Consider the following 24,569-nt stretch of genomic DNA (forward strand, 5'->3'; position numbering starts at 1 on the left):
CAAGTGTTTGAGCTTCCTGTTGTGGAGAAAGTGCAAATAAATCCCTCAAACAGGATAGATCCTGGCTATGCTACGTTTGTGTCAGATGGTTACGTTTCTCTGGTGGGGAGTGAGAAGAAAGTTCCTGTTAAAATATTAAGAGACTCAGGGGCTCTGGATTCATTTATTGTGGGTTCAGTGTTGCCTTTCTCTCCTGTGACTGACACAGGGTCTAGAGTTGATGTCCAAGGGATGGGACTGACTGTCTTTTCCGCTCCAACAGCCATGACAAGGTTAGGAAGATAGTTGCTGAAGAGGGCCGTGCTGCTCGAAACCTCATTGCCTGGAGTGTACCTTTAGAAAACAAAGATGAGGAAGCAAAGTCCAAAAGTAACTCCAGCGGCAATCCCAGGGCCCAGAGGATCAATCCTGGACAACAAAGGAATAAGAAACAGAATGCTGGTGTGGAAAGTAAAGGTACAGCTGGCACCTTGTTGGACAAGGGGGTGGAGAAGAGTCCCACCAAAGCCAGGCAGCCCCACAAGGTGGACCTGCGAGCACGCTACTGGGCTTTCCTCTTCGACAATCTCCGTCGAACTGTGGACGAGATTTACGTCACCTGTGAATCTGATCAGAGCGTCGTAGAATGCGGGGAGGTGCTGATGATGCTGGACAACTATATACGGGATTTCAAAGCTCTCATAGACTGGATCCAACTTCAGGAGAAGTTGGAGAAAACAGATGCACAGAACAGGCCCACGTCTTTAGCCTGGGAGGTGCGTAAGATGTCTCCAGGACGTCATGTGATCCCAAGACCCTCAGCAGATAGAATGGTTCCTTCTCCAGGTGCACGCCGCACCCTCAACTTTGGTGGTCTACACAGATCACAATCCCCTAACGTTTCTTAACTCACTTCAAAATCCAAATCAGCGGCTCATGCGTTGGTGTCTGTTCCTCCAGCCATTTCATTTAGATGTTCGATATGTTAAAGGTGCTGAAAATGTAGTGGCTGATGCCATGTCCAAAGCCATGACTGTTTAGTTATTTGGTGTTTTTCCCTCTCTGCAGTTGACTCTGTCTGTCCTGGTTTTCTTCTCTTAAATGCTTCTTAGGTACCAAAGTTACCAAGGAGTTGCTATGTCTGATATGAGATTTCCTGCAGTAGGTATAGACATCCAATGACTGAAATTTCCGAGTGTATCTTTATTTGTATTGTTTGAGTAATATTAAGTTACCTGGTAGCTGTGGTGGGCCTAGTGAGGTCCCCCATTTTAAGGGAGGGGGTGTGACGAACCCTCCCACTCCTGCTTTTTGTGCTATGCTCTATTTCGTAGATCCTGGGAGTTGGGCTGGTAGGTGGAGCTGGGAGGTTTCTCAGTCTACCCGCCTAACTGGGCGGCGGCCTCCAGAAAGGCATATAGCCCTCCCCTTCTGGGAGTCTCTCTCTCTCTCTCCTGGGCCCGCAGCATACCTACCTTTTTCCTTTGTTTGGTTTGTTGCACCATTCAACATGCACCACACCACATCCTCACTCATCCACACATACTTACATGACTGATCCTCTTATATGAACACAGTTCATTGATGAGTTGTTTAGATTATTCATTTTAGTTGAATAAAATAACTTTTTGCTGCTTAATCTGTGTGAGGCCTCCCTCTGTTGCCATTTCTGAGCCAGATGGTAACAAATATATAATAATATATATAATAATTGTGAGGCTGAAATAAATACATTAAAATGAAAACAAATAACAGCCTACACAAAAGAAGCACATGTAAAGGCATCTGATTGCACAGGCACAGGTAACCTCCAGAGATGTACTGTACTGTGCAAAGGTTTTAGGCAGGTATGAAGAAATGCTGTAAAGAAAGAATGCTTTCAAAAATATGAAATCATATTGTTTATTTTCTATCAGTTTACAAAGTGAGCAAACAGAAGAAAAATCTCAAGCAGTATTTGGTGTGACCACATTTTGCCCTCAATGCAGCATCAATTCTTTTAGGTCCACTTGCACACTGCTTTAGAAGGAACTCTGCAGGTAGGTTGTTCCAGACATCTTGGAGAACTGGAGATCCCAGACAGACTCAATGATGTTAAGATCAGGGCTCTGTGGGGGGGCACACCATCACTTCCAGGACTCCTTGTTCTTCTTTACGCTGAACATGGTTCCTAATGACATTGGCTGTATGTTTGGGGTTGTTGTCCTGCTGCAGAGTAAATTTAGGGCCAATCAGACGCCTCTATGATGGTATTACAAGATGGATAAGTATCTGCCTGTATATCTCAGCATTGAGGAAACTATTAATCCTGACCTAATCCCAGCTCCAAACTTGCAAGGAACCTCCACCAGCTTCACTGTTGCCTGCAAGCCGTGTTATTGTTCCGCTCTGCAGCCCTTCAGCAAACAAACTGCTTTCTGCTACAGCCAAATATTTCAGATTTTGATTCATCAGTCCAGAGCTCCTGCTGTCATTTTTCTGCACCCCAGTTCCTGTTTTCATGCATAGTTGAGTGGCTTGTTTCCACGTCAGAGGTTTGGCTTTTTTGGACGCAATTCTTCCCTAAAGAGGGGCAGCTGTGGCTCAGTGGTAGAGTGGGTCGTCCCTCAATCAGAAGGTCGGGGGTTCGATCCCCAGCTCCTATTGGTCAACATGTCGAAGTGTCCTTGAGCAAGACACTGAACCCCAACTTGCTCCTGAAGCCTTGCTGGCTTCAGTGTGTGAATGAGTATGAAAGAATAGTCTCCTCCAAATTACATTCCTCCTGAATGAATGGGTGAATGAGGATGTCATGTAAAGCGCTTTGAGTAGTTGAAATAACTAGAAAGGCGCTATACAAAATACAGACCATTTACCATTTAAAGACCACTTCTGGCCAGACTTCGGACGGTAGATGGGTGTATCTGGGTCCCATTGCACTCCCAAAGCACTTTTATATGACATCCTCATTCACTCATTCATACATCATTCATTCAGGAGGAGTAAGTTGGAGGAGACTATTCTTTCACACACATTCACTGACATACGCTGACATACACTGAAGCAAATTGGCGTTCAGTATCTTGCTCAAGGACACTTTGAAATGCTGACTTTGACAAGCTGGGGATTGAACCGCTGGCCTTCCGACAGATGGACGGCCCACTCTTCATCTGCTGCATGAAGTTTCCATGTCTGCGTGTCTACGGTCCTCAATGTTGCCCGTTTCTTTGTGCTTCTTCACAAGAGCTTGAACAGCACATCTTGAAACCTCAGTCTGCTCTCCCACCTTGTGTCTTGTTGCTGTGCTCAGTCTTGTCATGATGACCTGTGACATGAAACTGTCTTTCACAGCCTCACCTTGGTAGCAGAGTCTGGCTGTTCCTCACACAGTTTTGAACTGCTAAATTAATGCTGTTTTGAGAGCAAAGGGTAGTCACACCAAATATTGATTTGATTTAGATTTTTCTTCTGTTCGCTCACTTGGCATTTTCTAAATTGATTAAAAGAAACAATTAAATGTTATATTTTTAGGGTAACAGACACACAGCGCAGTGAGCACACGAACTGGAGTGAGGGAGAGACGAGAGCGAGAGAGCATTGCCACATAGTCAGAGACTGCATGCAGGACAGGTGAGAAACATGAGCGACAGAAAACGTAGTAAAATTTGGATACATTTTAATATAATTGATAGTTCAAGGGCAGACTTTGCTAAATTAAAAATTCATATCAGGCAGGCTCCACAAATAACCTGCACAGACGTGTGTACTGTTCACCCATCAATTCAGTTAGAGGAGAAAGGTCAAGCAAGGGAACCTGCTGTTAATGAAGGTGCCAGTGTGTCTACTGCTCCTACAATGTCTACAGTATCATCCAGGACAACACCACAGCCACCAAGACCTGCAGCCCAGAGCTCTATGACCCCAGTAAAATTAAATAATTTCAAATTGATAAGGCAATATAAACAATAAATATTCTATATAATGTGTTTTTTACATTAATATTTCTTTTTACACATAATTTGCTAACAAATTTATTGAAGCAACAAAAAAATCTGAGGAGCCACTTGGGAGCCAAAAGAGCCGGCTCTCTAAAAAGAGCCGAAATTCCCATCACTGATGTGAAGATCCTCACGTAGCCTAGAGCTCCAACTTCTTGGGTTATTAAGCCCTCAGCTCTGCTTTACAGGCAACAAGCTTTATCATTGGAACTTACAGTAGAATAGAGATAATAAACACACAAGTATATCTTAAACCAACAGCCAGTAGTCTGCTCATTGTAAGGGCTTTCACATTGGCTTGGAAAATAAATGTATTCCCTAACAGATGTGAGCATATATGCATCCAAACAGCTAACCAGAGCAATCTCTCCAAAATGCAAGTTTAATGGTACATTGACTCACTCTCTGTGAGACTTTTTCAGATGTCTATCTTACATTCAAAAGCATGCCAACCTCAACAGCTATTTAACTTTAACTTTTAACTTATTTAAATTTAACTTTTTGTAATTAATTGATTTTATTAGTGATTTCAATCAGTTTATCACTCACTTCAACTCCACACTGCTTAATATTCTTCACATATATTTGCTTTATCAAATGTTAAGTAAAGATAGAAACCTATGAGGTATTTAGTAAGCTCAGCTGGCCTTTACTCATAGTGTCGGTAATCGTGCCCATTGTTGCAGTGGTTTACCGTTAGGTTCACTTTTATAGCTGTGGGTTACATTTGAAAATGTGACATTAGACCAGCTTGAATCATCAGCACGAAGGATCATCAGAATAGTTTTGACACGGGATCTCTAGAGAGCTGTATGATTTGATTTTTGATCAACCCATGAACTAACTGCCTGTAGGACAACGCTGAGGGTTTACTGAACCCACGCTCAGCATCACCGTTCGACACGACTCCAGCATCTTCCTACTGGATAAAGATTTGCGTCAGCTGAGCTCTGATTGGACCATCCCCGCTGAGGCCCCGCCCCTTTACTCTGATATGGTTGGCTGCTCTTCGCCCTTCTCTCGTCCTACATCCTTACGGCAGCAGCGTTCCGTCTCCATCTGCTTCCTCCTGTTACCGAGCCTCCACCTGGTCAGTCTTTATTTTCTTCTTTCTTCTTTATTTTCTTTGTTCACATTCACTTCATACAGAGCTAGCTTGTTGCATCTTTATTGGTGCCTTTTTTTCAAGTACTTTTTGTGCATTTTAAGTACTTAAACATTGTTGTTATATGTATATAGCCTATATATGTTCAAACCATAACGTTTTCCTATAGCCACAAACAATTTGGTCTACTTTGCCATAATAACGCAGTTTAGTGAAGTGTTTTTGAGGCCATTTCGTGTTCAGCGTACTTCACAGTCTCTGAGAAGGTTTGGCAGAGATGCGGAAGTGCCGTCAGGAGAAGCTGTCGTGGTGTTACTATAGTGTTCACACGGCTGCTTCTGTGCTGCACAGTTTGTGATACAAGCAGGAAAATATCACCAGGAAAGCAAAGGACTCCTGAAAGCCCATCACTCAGAGTCCGACCGAAGTCATCTGCAGTGACTTCTGTGTCCGACCCTCAGTGAGAAGGGTTGTTCCTCAGGGAGGAGGGCCGTGACGCAGTTCCCTCATGTGGAAATGACCGCTGTTTATCACTAGAGTTCTGTTAGTGTCAAAGGGAGTGTGGAGTTCCTCAGGGAGAGGAGAAAACTGTGGTCTATTCATGTACTAAAAGTGAAGTGAAAATGGTAAAACAACAATAGACTCAGTTTCAAGTAACATTCCTGCAATTACAATTCTAGTGAAGTTAAAGTAGGGAAGTATCATCAGCAAAATGTAAAGACATGAAAAGTTAAAGCTACTTAAACTTAACTTCTTTGGATCAAACTACCAACGATCTACCCGAGGGGACAGACGATGATCAATGAGAAAAGAAGGGAAAAAATCTGGTTTAAGTTTTCTACTCTACTTTTTATGTGGAATTAGATTTGATCCTAGAACAGTAACTGAAAATGTCCAAGGGGAAATGACTCTTTGGTGGTACTGTGTTCAAATCATGACAAGGGCCCACAGTCAGAAAGAAGAAAGTTTAAAGTATGTAGAAGATTTAAAGCAGCATTGAATCGAAATACTCAAAATTGCACTTCAGTGAGTCGGAAAATGTAGTTTGTTACATTCCACCTCTGCTTTTTATAATGTAACACACACAGTGTTTTGTTCAACTGAATTCTACTGTTTTCTTGTCTTGTTTTAAAATCATTTAATTTCATTTTACCTTATTTTATAGTTATTGTGAGTATTATGCACATTTTGATGATGAAATAAAACCTATCTATGAATAAATAAATGGAAAAAAACTATTTTCAGGTCACAAAAAAATAAAGAAATATAGTAAATGAATCAACAGAGCACCAACTGCTTTCCTCACTACAATTGATTTTCTGAGGGAAGAATGCTCTCATGTGTGCTAAGCATCTTTTACAAGTTGTAGAACAGACTTTGGGACACGTAGCAGTTTATAAAGAAAGAAAAGGAAAGTTTGAGGCTCTCTCAACATTTCCTTTTCAGATGAGGAGAATATAGTGTAGACATAGTGTGGTTTGATTTTGTAAGACGGCACAATCTCTTCCTGTTTCTGCAAGACTGATATACGGAGTTATTAAGAAATAAGTCAACACTAGTCTCACTCTTTCTCTTCTTGTCTCCATCCCAGTCAACATGACTCATGCATATCCCTTCCTGACTGCTGAGCAGAAGAAGGAGCTCAGTGACATCGCTCAGAAGATTGTTGCTCCTGGAAAAGGCATCCTGGCAGCTGATGAATCCACAGGTATGACAGAATGATGGCCATGTAACAGGATCACATCTGTCCTGGTCAGCACAATGACCAGTTACAGTCTGCTTCAGTCGCACAGTAATCACATTAAAAACAGTTCTGATATCTATTTGTTGGTTTGCTATCAATAATTGAAGACGGTAGGATGTTGTCATGTGCTGAAAATATAAAAGCACATAACATCTTGCATTTTTGTACCCCCTAACATACACGTTTATACTAGAACCTGCCTGATATATCAGCATGGCAAATATCACTGGCTGAGATCAACGTCAAAGGTGCATTTTAGAAATCAATATCAGTTTATATTGTAATTAATTGAAAATATCATACAGAAATGCCAAAAAATATGTTAAAGGTTGATTTGAAATGTCTTTTTTTTTTTCACCAGAGAGCTTGTTTTTTACTTTGACGCTGTAAACTGTCCTCCTCTATACAATTCTTCAATAACTGACGATCTTTGTCAAACATATATGTTATGTTAATTTAAGTATAGATATAGATTCTAGTGCAACTGAAAAATCATTCACTGTTTAATTTCTGTCGGAGACTCACATTTTAGGTTGACCAGGGTGTTACTGTCAGCCTACAGCTGCTCTGCACTGCTGCTGCTAAAGTCCATCTGTTACTGAACTTACATTAGACCTATAGAAACACAGCCCTCAAGAATAAGCGGTATAGACGATGGAAGGATGGATGGATATTGTTATTGGGTGTTGTGAAACCTTCAAATATAGATATTGATGTTTCAGTATATTGGCCTATAAAAGTCAGTATCTGCCCTTGCATTCCTCTGTTACTTGATGACCTCAGCAGTCATACTCAAGGACCAAACTGTTGGTAGAACAAACATTTGTTAACAATAGAGAACACTGTTTAAAAAATGTACAGTTTACAGTAAATAATTACAGTTTAAGCACACACAGGCTGGTTTCCACCAGTGAAATCATTTATGTGATCACTGCAACATTTTTTCAAGAAACTTGATTGACATCCCTTCCAGCTACAGAGCACAAATAATTACAGTGAGCTTAAAGAGAGGCATTTATTCACAACCTTTATGTTATTCTTGGGTCTCTCTTCACTCCTAAGGTCTAAACAAGATGCAATTACAGTCTCAGCTTTTCTCTCAAATTATTTCTCACCTCTATTTTTGAGAGAGATGGTGGTTTCTATTTGTGTCCATACAGTATAAAAATAGGAAAAGTGGACGTTTACCACTTTTACCAAATATGTAACCACGATAAAACATTAATGCAGTAAATCTACTTTTCCAAACACAGTGGCTTGATTTGCAAAATGGTCACTTGTACTCTTATTTCATTTAAATGAGCTAAAACAAGTGAAACAGCTGGCTAACCGCTTAAAGGCTTTAAAAGAAGTATCAGCTTGTGTTTGCTTGATTGAGAGATGTCTTACACTTAGTCATGAGCCAAGAACCCAAGAACTCTCAAGATGGTGGTTGTTTTAACATTTTCTTTGAGTAAAATATGTCACTTCCTGTCTACCAGATGTTTTTGTCATCAGACATCTGTATCAGATACTGAATGATTGGACCATAGAGAGTAAGATTCAGATTTAGATTCAGGAAAAGGCATGATTTAAGGGCCAGAGGACTTCTAAAAAGTTTGGGGGCTCGGAAAGATTGAAAAAAGTGTGCAGCTGAGGTCAATACATATATATTAAATGTATATGGGAGATGGACTGCACTTATATGGTGTCTTTTTAGTCTTTTAGACCCCTCAAAAGATTTTAATAGTACACTGATCCATTCACACACCATTCCTACCATCGGGGGAAACTAATCATTTAACTTGTTCAAGCTTCATTTATTTGTTACTCTACAACACAGGGTTGCACAACACATAACATAACAGATGACGCAAGAAAATGGATCCCACACTTCTGACTTTTAAATCCCATTCTGTATCGCAGTGCCTCTCACTCCACCTGTCTTCTCCTGTCATTTTCCAGGCAGCATGGCCAAGCGCTTCCAGAGCATTAACGCTGAGAACACTGAAGAGAATAGGAGGCTTTACCGCCAGCTCCTCTTCACTGCTGACGACCAAGTCAACCCCTGCATCGGGGGTGTCATCTTTTTCCATGAGACACTCTACCAAAAGACGGACGGTGGCAAGCCCTTCCCCCAGCTGGTCAAAGAGAAGGGCATAGTGGTGGGCATCAAGGTGGACAAGGGCGTGGTTCCCCTCGCCGGTACTAACGGAGAGACCACCACTCAAGGTACAGAGGGGCTCCCTACTACAGTGAGGGAGGGGTTTATTTTAATACACTTTGTCTATTTGTGTCTGTAGACTTCTACTAAATTTGTTTTCTAAAAATAGTATTAAAAAAAAAGTATTTTCTCTTGCAGATGCACAGAAAATACATTAATGGTGTATTTGTATTAGTGCAAAGAGGAACGATCTCAGTGATCACCTCACCTCATACTTCTCACGTCATTCTTCTCTATTTCAACAATCAAGTTTTCCATCTGTGCTGTTTCTGTGTCAGGTCTGGACGGCCTCTATGAGCGCTGTGCTCAGTACAAGAAGGATGGTGCTGACTTTGCCAAGTGGCGATGTGTGTTAAAGATCACCCCCACCACCCCGTCCACGCTGGCCATCATGGAAAACGCCAACGTGCTGGCCCGCTATGCCAGCATCTGCCAGATGGTTAGACACACACACACATTCAAACACACTGCATAGTGCACAACCTTGTTTTCCCAATGCGGTGATGTAACACAGGCAGCTGTAACACAACTGAGGGCATGATTGGCTCATCGGGTTCCTCTCAAACTAACTGTCCAGTAGTTGGTGCAAAGGTCACAACCCTAAAGAGAGGAAGTGTCATTGTCTCTTGTCATGCTGCTGGTTACAATATCCTCCTCCATCCATTACTTAATGTCCTCATATGCTCTGTCTCCCCCGTCTCAGCATGGCATCGTGCCCATTGTGGAGCCTGAGATTCTTCCAGACGGTGACCACAGCCTGCAGCACTGCCAGTACGTGACTGAGAAGGTGAGTGATAGAAGCAACAGATACAAAGTGTGGTGGGAACAACAACAGATTCGAGCCTTTCGTTGTCGTTCAGCTCTGATGTTATGGGTAGGATGCAACGGCACAGATGTCATCATCACCTTGAATTTGGCATCTTTTCAACCAAAAAGTGTGTGGAGGCTGAGCAGCAGTCTGGTGATGTAATGTTTTGATCACATCTGATGGTGTCGGCTACCTCGTCTGGTGCGGTCGTTTGTGGTCAGCAAAGGCTCATAACAGGCTCATAAACAAACAGCTGAAGTTAATAGTGAACTGACTGGTGTTTATTATTGATGAACATCATTGATGAACCATATTCAGGTTTGAGTATATTACCATATAGCTGTAAGCTGTTTCGAGGGGTTTATCATATTAAAAGAAACATTTGTGAGAGATTTTTATTGTTCACCACAAAAAAACCCATTAGTTCAGTAGAGCGCAGTAAGGCAGCAGTGAGAACTGAAATACTATACGAGCTTATCAAGAGCTTCTGGCTATACTTGGTAACTGAAGATGTTACGTAGGTTTTCTAAGTCATTTTTCCTTCTCCCATCAGTCTGATATTAGTCTAATTCTGCTGTTTTGATTCAGATTTATTCCACTCTTCAGAAAAATGTCTTTTTTTGACTGGATGATCTACTTTCTTCATCAGCCATCTATTTCGTTGCCACCTCCACAGTATAACCAACTACTGCTAGCATTAGTGAGAAAGTATATCAGCTTTTAAAGCCAGTATGTTTTCAAAACTTTGTGTTTAGAGCAGCTTTCAAATTGTTTGGTCGTAGAATTACTGTTTTCCTGCACATTGTCAACTTGTGGATGAAAACTGTCAAGTAGAGAAATCTGAAGCAGAGCAAACTATTGTTACACAACCGTTGGATGTAAATAACCCGTATGTGCTGTTGTCAGACCACTCAGGTTGGTACCATTCCAGGGCACCAAAGGGGACCTATCTGTTCTTTCGCAAAGTGAATTTACAAACCCACAGCAATCAGCGGTCAAGCACAGTGAAATCTGTGAATGGAATGTTTTATCTCTCTCTCTCTTTCGCTCAGGTATTGGCAGCTGTCTACAAGGCGCTGTCTGACCACCACGTCTATCTGGAGGGCACACTGCTCAAACCCAATATGGTGACTGCTGGACACTCCTGCCCCAAAAAGTACAGCCCTCAAGAGACTGCCATGGCAACTGTCACTGCCCTGCGCCGCACTGTGCCCCCCGCTGTGCCAGGTATGATGGACATATACACGTTTGTATGCTCGGTCATAACAAGTACACCTTTGTGCCACCTGACCTTCCTGTGTATACTCCTTCGTCAGGTGTGACCTTCCTGTCAGGTGGTCAGAGTGAGGAGGAGGCCACCATCAACCTGAACGCCATCAACCAATGTCCCCTCCACCGGCCCTGGGCCCTCACCTTCTCTTTTGGCCGGGCCCTGCAGGCCTCAGCGCTGAAGGCCTGGGGAGGCAAGAAGGAGAATGGCAAGGCCTGCCAGGGCGAGTATGTCAAGAGAGCCCTGGTAAGTGGAGGAGGAGGAGAAGATGATGCAAGTTCTACAAATAATATAGAAAATGAAAGCTGTGTCTTAATGAATTCTTCTTTGCTGTGTATTTCTCCATAGAATAATAGCCTGGCCGCTCAGGGGAAGTATGTGTCCTCTGGAGTGGGAGGGGCTGCAGCTGAGGAGTCTCTGTTTGTGGCCGACCACGCTTACTGAAGTCAGCTAGGCTGCTTCTCCTCACTGCACTTCACCCCCTTTGTACCCAGCCACTCCACTCCCTCCTATCGCATACAGCTGGACCAGGCTGTGATCTTCTGAGTCACACAGACAAACCAAACATTCAACAGCATTCTGTTCGTGATGAGAACGAGAAGGTGTTTCCAGACAGAAAAACATGATGTGAAAGAGAAATACTACCCAACATTACACACAGACCCAGTATAAATGCTCCAGCTTTATCCTTAGTTTGGCTTTGCACTTGTAATGTCAGTGTTAATGTACCACCTGACTCAATGTGTTGTCACTTTTTTTGTTTGTGCACTTAAACCCCACCGAGAAAGAGGAAAGGGTGAAAGAGTTCCCCTTCAGAGGTGCCCTCAGTTTGTAGTTCCATCTGCGGTTTCTAAAATTGTCTTAATGAATTTTAACTACATGTGCCTTCATTATTCAACTGAACCAATTGCTGGAGGGCCACTTTGTAGAGGATATTATGAATCAATTTACAGTATTAGTGTAAACACTGGAAAGAGATTCTTATTAAAATATTCCACAATTAATAAGATCCTGTTGTTTTGTTTGTGTACACTGATTTTAATTGACACTTCTTCTGAATGGCTTACATACTAAGGTGACTCCTTTACCTCAAGTGCACCTACAGCACATATAGAACGAAATGAGAGGGTGCAGCTTTGTCTTAACCTCCCTGTTGGGAATTGGTTCAGCATTCTGGTTTTCAGCCTAAGCATCCATGTCACTGACTGCTGAGGCAAGAATTCAGAAACAAAACTGGAACAATTAAGTCTTTTAATGTAAAGACTAGTTGCACTTCTGATAGAACACAATACTTTTTCTAATCTAATACAAATGTAAATCATATTGCAGAGAATTATGCCCTACAATAACTTTTGTCTTCTTGCAGCATCAAGGATGCGTCATATGTATCAGTTTACCATAGATGCAGTGGGAAATTAAACGTACCCAGCCCCCGGTGACACATCCCAGCTGCCAACATACTCACAATAACAACTATGGATTTTTTTCATATTATACTTTGAGAATTGACCTCATCAGTTTTCTGCCTCTGTCAGCAGTCAAAACACACTCACACACACACTTTGGGCACACTAGGGCGGCATTGTATTCATCCAGTGACAACAGAGCTAATGCATAAAGACAACCAGTGAGGGTATGTTTTGGTAGACGTTTTTATTTTAAAACATTGTTTCAGTTAATTAGGCCTCCATCATGTGTATCAGACCAAAGTGCATCTCCTACCATCAAAGTACAGCATAAGTGCTGAGCTTTCATCAAAATACATTTTCTTCTTCTCCAAATCTCCAGATCAGACCAACAAAATATTTTCCCCTGTATCATCTGATGGACATAACAGAGATTATTTCAGAACATACAAGTCTTTATGTCGTGAGTTGTTTCTGTATTTAGCAGAAAAACAGGAGGTGGGGTGGTTGGGAGGTGGTGAGGATCAGTGACTGGGTGATCCATCCCCTTCGGTCTGCACAGTCAGCATGCAGACGTAGAAGAGGACGTCCTCCTCACATGTTGGTGCTCATCCTGGTCTGGCTGTTGGCTGGTGTCAGTTCCCCCTGGCTGCCTTCTCTGGGTGGAGACTGAGGGATGGACACAACAGGAGTGAGGCACTGCTACATGTGTTTGCTATTTAATATCAGTGGTGTTTCAGTTCAGAGCTGCTATACCATCATTAAACCATAAATATGGTTTTCAAATTCTGATGATCAGCGTTATCTCTGCTTGGCTTTTAGAGACTAATCATTTATAATAGAAATCCTGTGTTACAAACTGGTGGTGTGTGGGTGTCTTATTGATGAAGCTATAGAGTGTAAATTCCAGCATTTTCATTTTGACTATTGGTTTGATTCATACAAAATAAATAATTATCTTTGGCCTCTGCTGCAACAGACGTTGCTGATACTGTTTTGTTTTTCTTTGTCTTTGCTCCCCAACTTTATGGATGTGCAACACTATATTATAAAAGGTACCTTTTTAAAACTGTTAGAGGAGGAGTTTGAGGGGAAACTTGAAATGAAGTAGAAACACTGGAAGTTAGGCTAATAACAAATCATGGCCCCACACATTCCATCAACAAATTGATATTGGTCAAAGAACATACTTACTCATTTTACCCTGGCCTTTGAAAAATAGGACAAAATATGGGAACAGTTTACAATATAAAAATCACTAAAACAACACTAACACTACTATGAGGCAGCTCACCATTCTTCTATCTGCCTCTCACAAGTCCCTCCTGACTCCCCTCGTATTCTGATTCACTTAGCTCAATAAAACTCAGATAATTATTATAGTAACTAATCTGTTTAACATGTCTGTGTGCCCAGATACATACAAAATACAGACACAGTATTACTGTGTTAAGCATGCGAGCACTGCTTTAACTGGAGTTCACCTTGAATACTGAATATTGCCTGTAAACTGTACAGTGAATAGGCTGCATCACTTGATCTCTCTTCTTTCTGGTGACTAAAATAATCTCAGTTTTGATACTAATCGTGTACAACTGTTTACTGTAATATATTACATATTACTATAATAATATACATATTTATAAGGTATAGTTTAAGACAGTCCACGATCCGCACACACAGGTATGTGCATTATGTTCACCCCTGATTTTAGAGTGGTAATGTTTTGAACAATACTTAACATGTCAATTCTTTTCCTTGGCAGGGTGGTTTTCTGACAGTTTAATATTTAAGTGCTGCTAAAATGAATAAAGTCTGTATTAGTAAGTATAAAAAGTAAGTGAAATATGTTTTTTTCTCTACCTTGACGTGGATCTGGTTGCGCAGCACAGCCGCTCGGAGGATCATGGCTTTGGCTCGTCTCTGGAACTCTTTGCCCATATGTAGTGACTTCTCAAATGTGGTGCTCCTCTGGTCCACATCCCTCGCATACAGGATCTATCAAAATGTCAGAGTACTCGTTTGTAATGCTTCACATGACAAATGAGTCATTTCAACATTTCGTTACGTGTGTTTGTTTTTTACCTTGCTGTGGGAGTCGATCCGTGCGTTGATTAGCCCCTCCAGTATGAGCTGGGTGAGCTCATCTTCCAGAGCTGCTACTGTGGTGTTGAAAGCCTGGGCCATCTTAGTCATGTCTGCTGACACGTAAGGGCTGAAATACTGAACAGACACAGTGTGGTGAAGTAGCAGAATTATCCTCTCATGTTCTGAAGTGATCGCTGTTGTTATGAGTTGGTTCGTGGAGATAAATAGCCTGTCGCACTAACTCTTCAGTGAGTGCCATTAAACCATTGCACAAGAAAGAACACAACATGACATGATTAAAGTAAAAGCTGAAACCGAAACCATGGACAAACATGTGGAAAGCATGAAGGAAATGTGCCAACTCTGTTTGTTTTTTAAAGTGTACAGCAGAGAGCAGTCTGTCACATGTACATGAGACACTGGCAATAAAGTTTATTTAAATGTGCTCACTACTTGTTACCATATTGTGATGGTTCCTGATGTTTCCCACGATGAGAAATGCTTTTGCAGTTTCATGTAATGAAGCTTATCATTTTATCGCTCCACACAGATCTTCAATGGACATTTGAGTCAAATGTTTGATGTTCGGTATGATTTGTTTCCATTGAACACATTTCATTTTATTGATACTCCTAAGTTTGTCATGTCAGTCAAGGGTTAAAAATGTTTTGGAATCTTTTAAAAAATTTTATATTCACTATATGCAAATTGAAAAATGCACAGTGGATGGAGGTGCACGGAGTGTATGTCTCACCTGAATGAGGGCTCTGTTCCTGATCTGGCTATACAGTGTCTTGACGTGTGGGGCCAGGTACATGTCCAAGAGGAGATTATCCTGGGGGAAACAGCACATAATATAGTGCCCTGCTATTTACCCTGATAGCATGTGTACAGTGTCAAACTGCTGAGTTTCAAGTGACAGTTATTCTGTCACAGCTACACTGTGTTGTAGCCTTTGTTTACCCTTAGTTTAACAGAAAGGTTTCTGCTCTAACCTTCATTTCATCCAGCAGCTTGAGACAAGACGCGTACTTAGACTCATAGAACTTGAAGATGATGTCACGGATCTGAGGTTCCAACTCCAGAAATAACTTAAAGGAGCTGAGGACAGAAAAAAGATGAATAGACTATTCATGAAAAGTACCATGATATTTTTCACAATTTACTAAACTACAACCACTTACCTGCTGGAGATGACATTACGTTGGAGCTCCTGTCTGTCAAATGTGGCCAAAGCGCACAAGCCTCCATACACAGCTACATTACTGGGTGACAGGAGCTGCAGGGAACACACACACAAATACACACATACTGCTGATCAGGGTTTGGACAGTATACTGCACTGAATTACTTTTTCAAAAGTATTTTTTTGCATATATAACGCTACAACAAACAATTTTAAGGTTGGACCCCCAGTGGGGGTCTTCCCTATACTTCCCAGTAGTATCAGGTTTAGTATTACCAGTGTCAGGAGACAGGTTCCTGTGCATTTTCTTAAGTTAAATGAGCCTTTTTTCCCCACACAGACTTCAGGTCAAGACATGTTCTAAAAATACTGGAGCTCCCACATCATACCTTTCTGGGTACTGTGTTCAATTGTAGGACCTTATTCATCATTTATACTGAATAGGTTAGATATTTTCAAGTCTTAAAAACAGCATTGTCCCTGTTAACATTTGCCGACACTGTAATTGAAAAAAAAAAAATCATTCCACAGTCAGTCATCTAATCCAACACCTTGGTGACTCGCCCAGAAAGCCTGATTCTCACCCACAGAGAGAATTCAGTTAGTTAAAAGGTAGCAGCACTAATTTAAGAAAATGAGCTTACTCAGGTTTTTACCAAGGACAAGAAAAGCAGACAAGGTTGGTAAACTAAAACATAAAACATAAAAATCATATGGTCTAAATTCAAGTGATTGCAGAAACGGTGAATGTTACCTAATGTGTGACTTATTGTTATTGTCTTTCCAGATCAGGGGCCCCAAAACAGTAGTAGACTCACAGCTGGTAATTACAATACAGTCATTCAGTTATTACACTGTAACCTGAGCCCGACATGCACTTCATGGCTGACTAAAGTAAAGCCAATACCACTAACAGCATACACCTTTCTGTGGCAAAGGACTGATACTTCTATCACACAATGGGAGAGACTCACTTCCCACAACAAACTTGACAAGACTACTCACATACAAAGGTAAGACAGGTGCAGTGAGACTGGGTGTACTAATCTAGCTTGTTAAAAATTTGTAGCTGTAATTGTATATATTTATTAAGTGCTTTTGTCTTGATGGACAGAGAGGGGCCATGGATTGAAAATAGGGATGGAAGAGAACAGGAGAACTCTGGGAAGGACAGATAAGGAGATCTGCCGTTTCTCCTGTCTATACTGGACTGACACTAATGTTAGTGATAATGGACAACATCCACCATTCTCATTCTGCAGATTAACTCATTTCAGACTTTAGACAAAGGTAGTGTGAGTCATTAGCAGTCTTTGCGGTTGAAAATGTGAACCTAACCTTTCAGGTTTTGGTGGATCAGTTATAATACCAAGGTACCACTGGCTGACATAACTCACCTCTGGACAGTCACAGTGGTCAAAAGATGCCTGCAAGAAGCACTTCGCAGCTGGTTTATATTTCCGAGAGGCCAACTCTGCCAGGCCTGAAACCCCAACAAACAGAGTAAGGAGATTTGTATATTACCAACCATTATATTTTTCAAAAAGCATACACAATGGCTCTCTATAAACAGAGCAATTCTGCACTAAATAGCATGGCACAACAGAAGGCACAGCAACTCTGCACCGCATTTCATTGTGGCAGCTGTTACCGACCGCTCTCACTGCATTGTTTCATTAAACAGTGTAAGTAGTCAGTTCATATTTATCCATACTTGAACACGTTGTTACCAGTCAACTACTTCTCAGCTGATCTTCCCAACCAAATTTCAGGATGTACTGAAATGAAATGCTCACAGAGCATAATGCTGTCTTACCTGCAGCACACTTTAATTTGGTAAGGACTGCTTGATTCTGGCTATCTCGCTCCCCTCTTTGCTGAAAAAACAAAACAAAACAGAAACAGAATCCGCTGAATGTCTTTCAATAAAAAGCTTTGAAAATCAAAGGAAGGCTTGAAAACATACATCGCCTGTTTCCAAAAATGGCTGTACTAATAGTTTTCCGTCTGACAATGGTAACAATACCCACCGTTCAAAATTTCAAAATTAATGTTTCTGCAATGTAGCCATTTAAGGCTTGACCTTTGACACAGTTCAGGCACTAGATGCTGAGCTGAAAGTGAGAACCTGTACCTCTTTTACGTGAGGATAATGCTCACCTCTGCTATCTCTGGTGTGGATTCTGCTTTGTTGACGTAGCTCAGTACGTGGGACCAGTTCTGGAGGTAAACACTAACCTGTGGGCATAGAGGAGAGGAGTTGCTCCTTCAGTTCTTTGTGTTACATGGTTACAATGGTTACAGCCATATGACAGGAATGCAGTAGCAGAATGTTGTCCACCCTGCTGTACCTTGATCACATTCAGACACATGTTAATGACGTGCTTAGCACTGGTGCAATAGTCTCTGGCACGGGAGTAGCACTTGAGGGCGTTGCTGAGGTCACCACAGTCCAGGTAATGGTCACCCAGGTCATCATGGCCTCTCCTGGAGAGAGAGAGGGCAGAACAGAAGGTGAGGGGGAGGTAAAGTGGTGGTACATAAAGCATTATGCCATTCATTGATGCTGTAAACCACATATGTCAAACTCAAGGCCCGCGATACAATTATATACGGCCCGCGAGATAATTTCATGTGACTATTAAGAACGGCCCGTCGGTAAACAGCAGCCCCTCCTCCCGCAAGTATAATGACACACCGATCAGCGGATCAATGCATCACTCAGCGCTGTTATAGCGACACTTATGGCACGTTTCCACTAGGCGTAGGTACGGAGTAGGTACTAGTGGAAACGCGCCATTAAGCTAGCCCCCCTAAAATAAATGGCTAAACGAAAAGTGGACTTTGAAAACAGAGACTTTCAAAGCAGGTGGGGGGCAGAGTTTTACCTGTTTGTCGATATCGGAGGTAAACCTGTGTGTCTTGTTTGTGGAGCTGATGTGGCCATAATTAAAGAATATAAATATAAGACGACACTATGAGACAAAACATCAGGATAGTACAGAAAATAAAAAAATTATTTAAAATTCTATTTATTTTATTGAGGAAAAGTTGTTGAAGTTTGGCTGTTTACATTCATATTTCTGGATAAAATATATATTATATTATTATATTATATACTATAATAAAAGAGTCACTATTAGAGTCTTCACTAAATGTTGAGCCCGTTTGGCCCGCGACTTAGACCGGGTTTTAAATTATGACCCTTTCTTTGATTGAGTTTGACACCCCTGCTGTAAACCATGCTTGTGTGCCGTCATACCTGATGCTCTCTTTGATGGAGTTTCCCTTGTAGTTCTTGAGATCAGTATCCAGTTTCTCCAGTTTGAGCAGAGCCTTTTTTCTGGTGGACTCTGCCCAGGCTGAGTCTAGTGGAGGAGGAACAACTCCACCTTCAGGCACTGTGTCTGGCACACCCTGCACTTCTCTATAGGTTTAAAAAACAAAAAAAACAACAACTTACATTAGATCTTGACAAAGTTATTTATGAGAGTAAAAATGCATTTGTCATCAAATGTGGTGCAGAACACAAAATCTTTGATTTTTCACATCACTCAATGTGGATATACTATATAAACAATATAAATTGAGCCTAAATATTCTTTTAAATAATAAAGATACAGACATTGTCACTACTTACAAAAAACATAGGAACAAAATAGAATGGAAAAATAGCTTACTACTGGAACACTACATGACTTTGAATACTGAGCTCAAACAACATTTTGTTATTTTCAAACTCCCCAATGTGACTGATCAGCAGACTAAGCACTCGGGGCTTGAGTACTATGCTCTGTAAATGAACATTGGACTTTGTCACAAATAGACCCCTTTCACTTCAGGTTGGTGGTCACAAACACAGGAATCCCTCAAGGCTGTGTACTTAGCCTCCTCCTGTTCACACTGTGCATGTCAGGCATTGCAGTTTTAGATGTAGAGAACTCTTTTATGACGTTTTAGGATGATGCTAACACCATTGGCAGGATGACAAACAATGATAATTCATATCTGGAGGAACTTAATAACCTTACTGAGTGGTGCTCAGAGAACTACCAACTGCTCAATGTCAATGATACAAATCCAAGGAGCTGATAGTTGATTTTAGAAAAAAAGGTGTCAAACATCAGCAGAGCTGAGGTGGAACAGGTGAACAGTTTAAAGTTTCTGGGAGTCAGCATCACATGGTCATCTCACATTTACACTCTGGTTAAGAAAGCTCACACTCAGTTGTATTTCTTAAGGAAACTTGAGATAGTAAAATTCTCACACCAAGTTCTTGCCAACTTTTACAGATGACAAATTGAAAGCATCCAAACTGGAAACATTACAAACTGGCATGGGATGTGAATGGCCTAGGACAGGATGTCTCTGTAGCGGGTGATTAAAACTACCCACTACATCATTGGTACTCATCTACCTAGCATCAGTGATATAGGTGAGGGGCCTACGCAGAGCAACAGAACCATAGCCACTGTTGTGCCACAGGACAACTTCTTTCCATAGGACCAACTTCTTATGTAGCAAGTGGAACTACAACTTGCATTTCATTATGCAACCCTTTTTGAAGACTGAACCTTGTTCTTGAATGGTACTTCATGAATGTTTACATTAACAACTGCAGAACAAGACAACAAAGAACACGTCAAATACAGTGGCACTCAAAATTATTTAACCCCCATTGCCACTTAGGTTTATTGGTAAAATTTACAAACTTTCAGCTGTGTTCAATGAACAGCTCAAACAAGAACAATTTAAAAACCTCTACACAAGTAATTTTACAGGTAGTTTCTCCAAATTCAACACAAAATCCTGCTTTTAATGACTAATGCAGTCTCAAAATGATTCAATCCCCTAAATAGACCACTCATAAGAGCGCTCATTTGCAAATCAGGTGTTGTAAAAAAATTAAAAAGTATACCCCATAACATGTTAAAAACTGAGAAATATCTGAGGTTACATTTTTTTTTGCAAATTAAGGTTTAAAGACAAAAAAGCCCACCTAATGGCATATCTATTTATTTTGGACCAAAAGTACTAAAACTGGGTTATCAAAGTTATCAAAGAACCATACTTTTACATTTGTTTTTGAAGAAGATCTATATCTTTAAGTGGGGTGGTGGATCCTTAAGTGTCAACTTTGAAGGCCTTTGTCTCCTGGATGGTTGGTCATCCTGGTTAATCAAACCACCTTCTAGGACTTTCTCACATATGCAGGAAGAACAATTGTTCAAATCGAAAGGTGAGGTCAGAAAACAATTGATTTCTTACAGAATGATTCTACACATTACATGCAGGTCGTTGTATCCCTGTGGTGCAAAATATCAAAGTGCAAATTTTTACTAGACAGAGAACTAATAATCATCAACTTCTTTGGTAAGAGTACACTGCTAAGATTGGGAATCGTAAAATGTATTACCGTGTGGCCTCAGTGAGTTTGCGGTGGATCTCTTCGTAAGTGTCAACATTGAAGGTCCTCTGAACAAAGGTAAGGGCCATTTTCAGGGCTTCCACTCGAAGCTGTGGACAATGCTCAGCAATGAACTGAAGCCTCTCAATGCGCATTAATCCACTGTAGCTGGTCGCATACTGCTCCAGGTCCTATGAACAGGAAGGGACAGGTTAAAAACATTTTCTCTGAAACTGCTGTCAGAGAGGTTGAGTACATACATGGGTATGAAATAGAATTTGATATAACTGAAATCCAGCTAACTTCATTGCTTGTTAATTAATGTATGCAAAAAAGGGTTTAAAAAACTTAAAATAATCAGAAATGAGGAAATATTGAATGGTTATTTTACAAAATTACTTAACTGAATTTACACAACAATTCCTGTATCGTGATATATACCATAACTGTGATACAAGATTACATTATATAGTGATAGAAGATTTTAGCAATAACACCCTTCCCAAATTCAAACTCATCGTTTAAATGCAATCCACAAAAATGCACATAAAAAACAAACATTCAATGGTCAGAAGCTGTGAAACTAATAGAACTGAAACAATGAAAGTGAAAAAACAATGACAACAATTAATTGTACCTGCATTCTGGGACAAAGTAATAGACTAAAAAGTAGCTCTATGATTATCATAGTTCAGTTACAAAATCCGAGCACACTGGAGGCATGACAAGTGTTCCAAATTATTACGCATATGCTGTTTTTGTTCGTTTTTCCTAAATAGTCAATACAAATGACAGTCGGTACGATTTTTTAAATCCTCAACAATTATATTATAATCAGGATTTTATTAAACAAAACTTCAGATGATGACAACAGTGTTTTTTTTTTTTTAAATAACTCAAAATACAGTGTTCCAAATTATTATGCACAACAGAGTTTGAAAGCATTCAATAGGTTATAAAGAATTGAAAATGGAAATCTGTTGTATTCTCTGCATTCTCAAAATAAATGCTGTTTCAATCAAAAACATCTTTACAGGTCAAGTTACATGTTAACATAGGAGCCAGTGTTTTAAACAGACAGGAGAAACAACACAAGCAAAAACGTTTCATTGAAGAACAAAAAAACAAAAGTTTATTTAACTGAAATCCTACTTGCATAATAATTTGGAACACAGTGTACATTTAGGTGACAGCTCTAGACCTCTGATTTACTTTTCATTGGGAAAACAGTCACATTGTGTGCCTGGTAAGTGTTAGGCTAAGTGTGTATATAGAAAATTCTGTCGGGTCAATACCAGTGTTGGGTTCTCCACAATATAGTTGGCGTCTGGAGCATTCTGCTGGTCCTCCTGGGGGTCTGCATCAATCTGCATGGGTTCCACAGACCCCTGAGAGAAACAGATCAGGTTAGCAAAAATCAAAATGCAGGACAGGATCCACATTATAAATGATCATAATAATAATAGGATTGTAATAAAAATATTCCATATGTTTAGCAAGCATTGAGAAGGTGACCAGTGTCAGTTTCCCAATGAGCAAATGCTTTCTGGCTACTGAGATTTTGTGAGATGGAATACTTAAAGACTGTCAACCAGTGAATGACAACAACCACAACAAACTGTGCTCCAGTAGCAGAACAATGGAAACATCTGGCTGTGGTGATGCAATGTACTGTGTTTTACTATTACTGAACTGCTGGGACCTAACTTCAAATACTGAACTGCTCTAAGAGCTTTGTTGTTGTCTTGAGCAATATAAATACAGTATGTATGCTGATTTCAAGTATTAACAACAAGTATTCGGTCTTGTTCGAAACGGGACGTGTGGTTGTCAACAAGCAAAGCAAACTGACCACGGTTGACTCTTAAACAGGTATTTATGCATCGACATAGGTACAGCAACAGTTATGCTAACAGTTACTTGACAGGCTGGTGACAATGGTTTATGACGCTGACGTTGTACTTTTAGAAAGTAACGTATTACAAAAGTTTTTTTAACATGTTAGAATGCGTTAATGCTATCCGCTACTTAGAGCTAATGTGACAGACTGCTAATGCAGGAAGTTGTCTTGGCAGTGCTAGCTTTCGTTAGCTACAGGCTACAATAATAAACAAAACGTAATTCAGTCTTTGTTATGTTTTGCTTCATAGAAGAATCAAAGTGAAGGCATTTGTGCCTCATTAACCACTCACTGCTAGCGCCATTCGTTGTGTTGGTAAGTGTACCGTCACGACAATGCCGGTGTAGCCACTGTTAATGTTAGCCAGCGGAGGCCTTCAGTCAGTTGTTAGCCTACAGGTCCAAACTCCACTAAAGCAATCTCCCATTTAGAAACGCGTTGACTTACTGGTAAACATACATGCATGTAGCATGCTTTTGCAAAATTGGAGGATTATTCATCAATTAGGCGCACTCCAATGCACCAGACAGCAGCAACAATACTGGTAAATATGGAATGTATTAGCCATTCCTTCGTTTACTCCAAAGCTGCGCTAAAACGTTAGCAAAGGGCAGCATCTTTAGCCAAAAAAGAAGACTATAATCTTGAAATTTATGTAATATTTCAACCACTTATTGTTTCGTAAATAATTAATAATGTCTTGTAAGACACAAAGAATTGATGCTGCTTGGTCTTAAGTCGTAAACCATGAAGCAAACCGTGGCTACATTTCTAACGTTAGCTAACCTAGCTTGTTAGCTACGGTACATCGCTAGAACTGAAGGTGCACTGCGTTCAGATTTCAATAATGCTGGCTGGTTATAAATGACAAAAACGGTAATGATTAAGACGTACCTGAAAGTTAAACACTTGCACGGGCAAAGGCATACTATTTTTGTCTGACTTCGGTGTGGAAAATATACCATAAAAATGTTTATGTGCGGCGTGCAGTCCAGCAGCCGAGTCTGTGAGTGGGTTGGGTCTAAGCTACGGCTCTCGGGAAGGAGCATTTTGATATCTCCCTCTCCTTTGTTGAAAACCAACGCGAACGTTGCATGCTGCCACCCACTGTGTCGGAGTGTGCAATTTCATGACTTTAGTTTCGATCATCTTAATTTTCAATGTGCTTGTTACTAACAGTATACATACTAAGAGATCAGCATTTCTGCTTCGTGTGTTTCTCAGCAACAGGCGTCATAGAGATAAACCAAAAAAAACATCAACAGTTTATTACAGAGGCATGAGATGTAAATAAAAACCCTGAGACAGTGTTTTCCAATCCTTTTGTTTCCCAATCCTGGCTGGTCATTTGAATTAGATGTTTTGGTGCAAGGATATATCTAAAACATTCAGGGCAGTGGGCCTCCAGGACCAGGATTGGGAAACACTGCCCTAAAACAACTGTAAGTGGCATTACCGACAACCCCCAGTGGGCAGGAGTTAAGGTATCACAGTCC

The 24,569-nt window shown here is 40.7% G+C and overlaps 2 protein-coding genes across 2 annotated transcripts; one reads left to right on the plus strand and one right to left on the minus strand.

Moving 5' to 3' along the window:
- The first annotated feature begins 4,977 nt into the window (after window positions 1–4,977).
- On the plus strand, window positions 4,978–12,095 carry LOC139217388 (fructose-bisphosphate aldolase A-like). The gene is made up of 8 exons (XM_070848730.1): window positions 4,978–5,046; window positions 6,653–6,769; window positions 8,750–9,016; window positions 9,287–9,447; window positions 9,712–9,795; window positions 10,869–11,043; window positions 11,133–11,332; window positions 11,435–12,095. The coding sequence occupies exons 2-8, from the start codon at window positions 6,658–6,660 to the stop codon at window positions 11,528–11,530; spliced, it is 1,095 nt and encodes a 364-aa protein (XP_070704831.1). The 5' UTR covers window positions 4,978–5,046; window positions 6,653–6,657; the 3' UTR covers window positions 11,531–12,095.
- Window positions 12,096–12,720: 625 nt separating this feature from the next.
- gps1 (G protein pathway suppressor 1) lies at window positions 12,721–24,087 on the minus strand. The gene is made up of 14 exons (XM_070848729.1): window positions 23,968–24,087; window positions 22,469–22,561; window positions 21,183–21,364; window positions 19,029–19,193; window positions 18,118–18,253; window positions 17,927–18,004; window positions 17,583–17,643; window positions 17,164–17,249; window positions 15,765–15,859; window positions 15,576–15,681; window positions 15,335–15,415; window positions 14,578–14,715; window positions 14,356–14,490; window positions 12,721–13,161 (listed from the first exon to the last, which is right to left on the minus strand). The coding sequence occupies exons 1-14, from the start codon at window positions 23,998–24,000 to the stop codon at window positions 13,087–13,089; spliced, it is 1,464 nt and encodes a 487-aa protein (XP_070704830.1). The 5' UTR covers window positions 24,001–24,087; the 3' UTR covers window positions 12,721–13,086.
- Between the last annotated feature and the right edge of the window lie 482 nt (window positions 24,088–24,569).

This window comes from Pempheris klunzingeri, chromosome 17 (genome assembly GCF_042242105.1).
Source record: "Pempheris klunzingeri isolate RE-2024b chromosome 17, fPemKlu1.hap1, whole genome shotgun sequence".
In the NCBI taxonomy this organism is placed as follows: Eukaryota; Metazoa; Chordata; class Actinopteri; order Acropomatiformes; family Pempheridae; genus Pempheris; species Pempheris klunzingeri.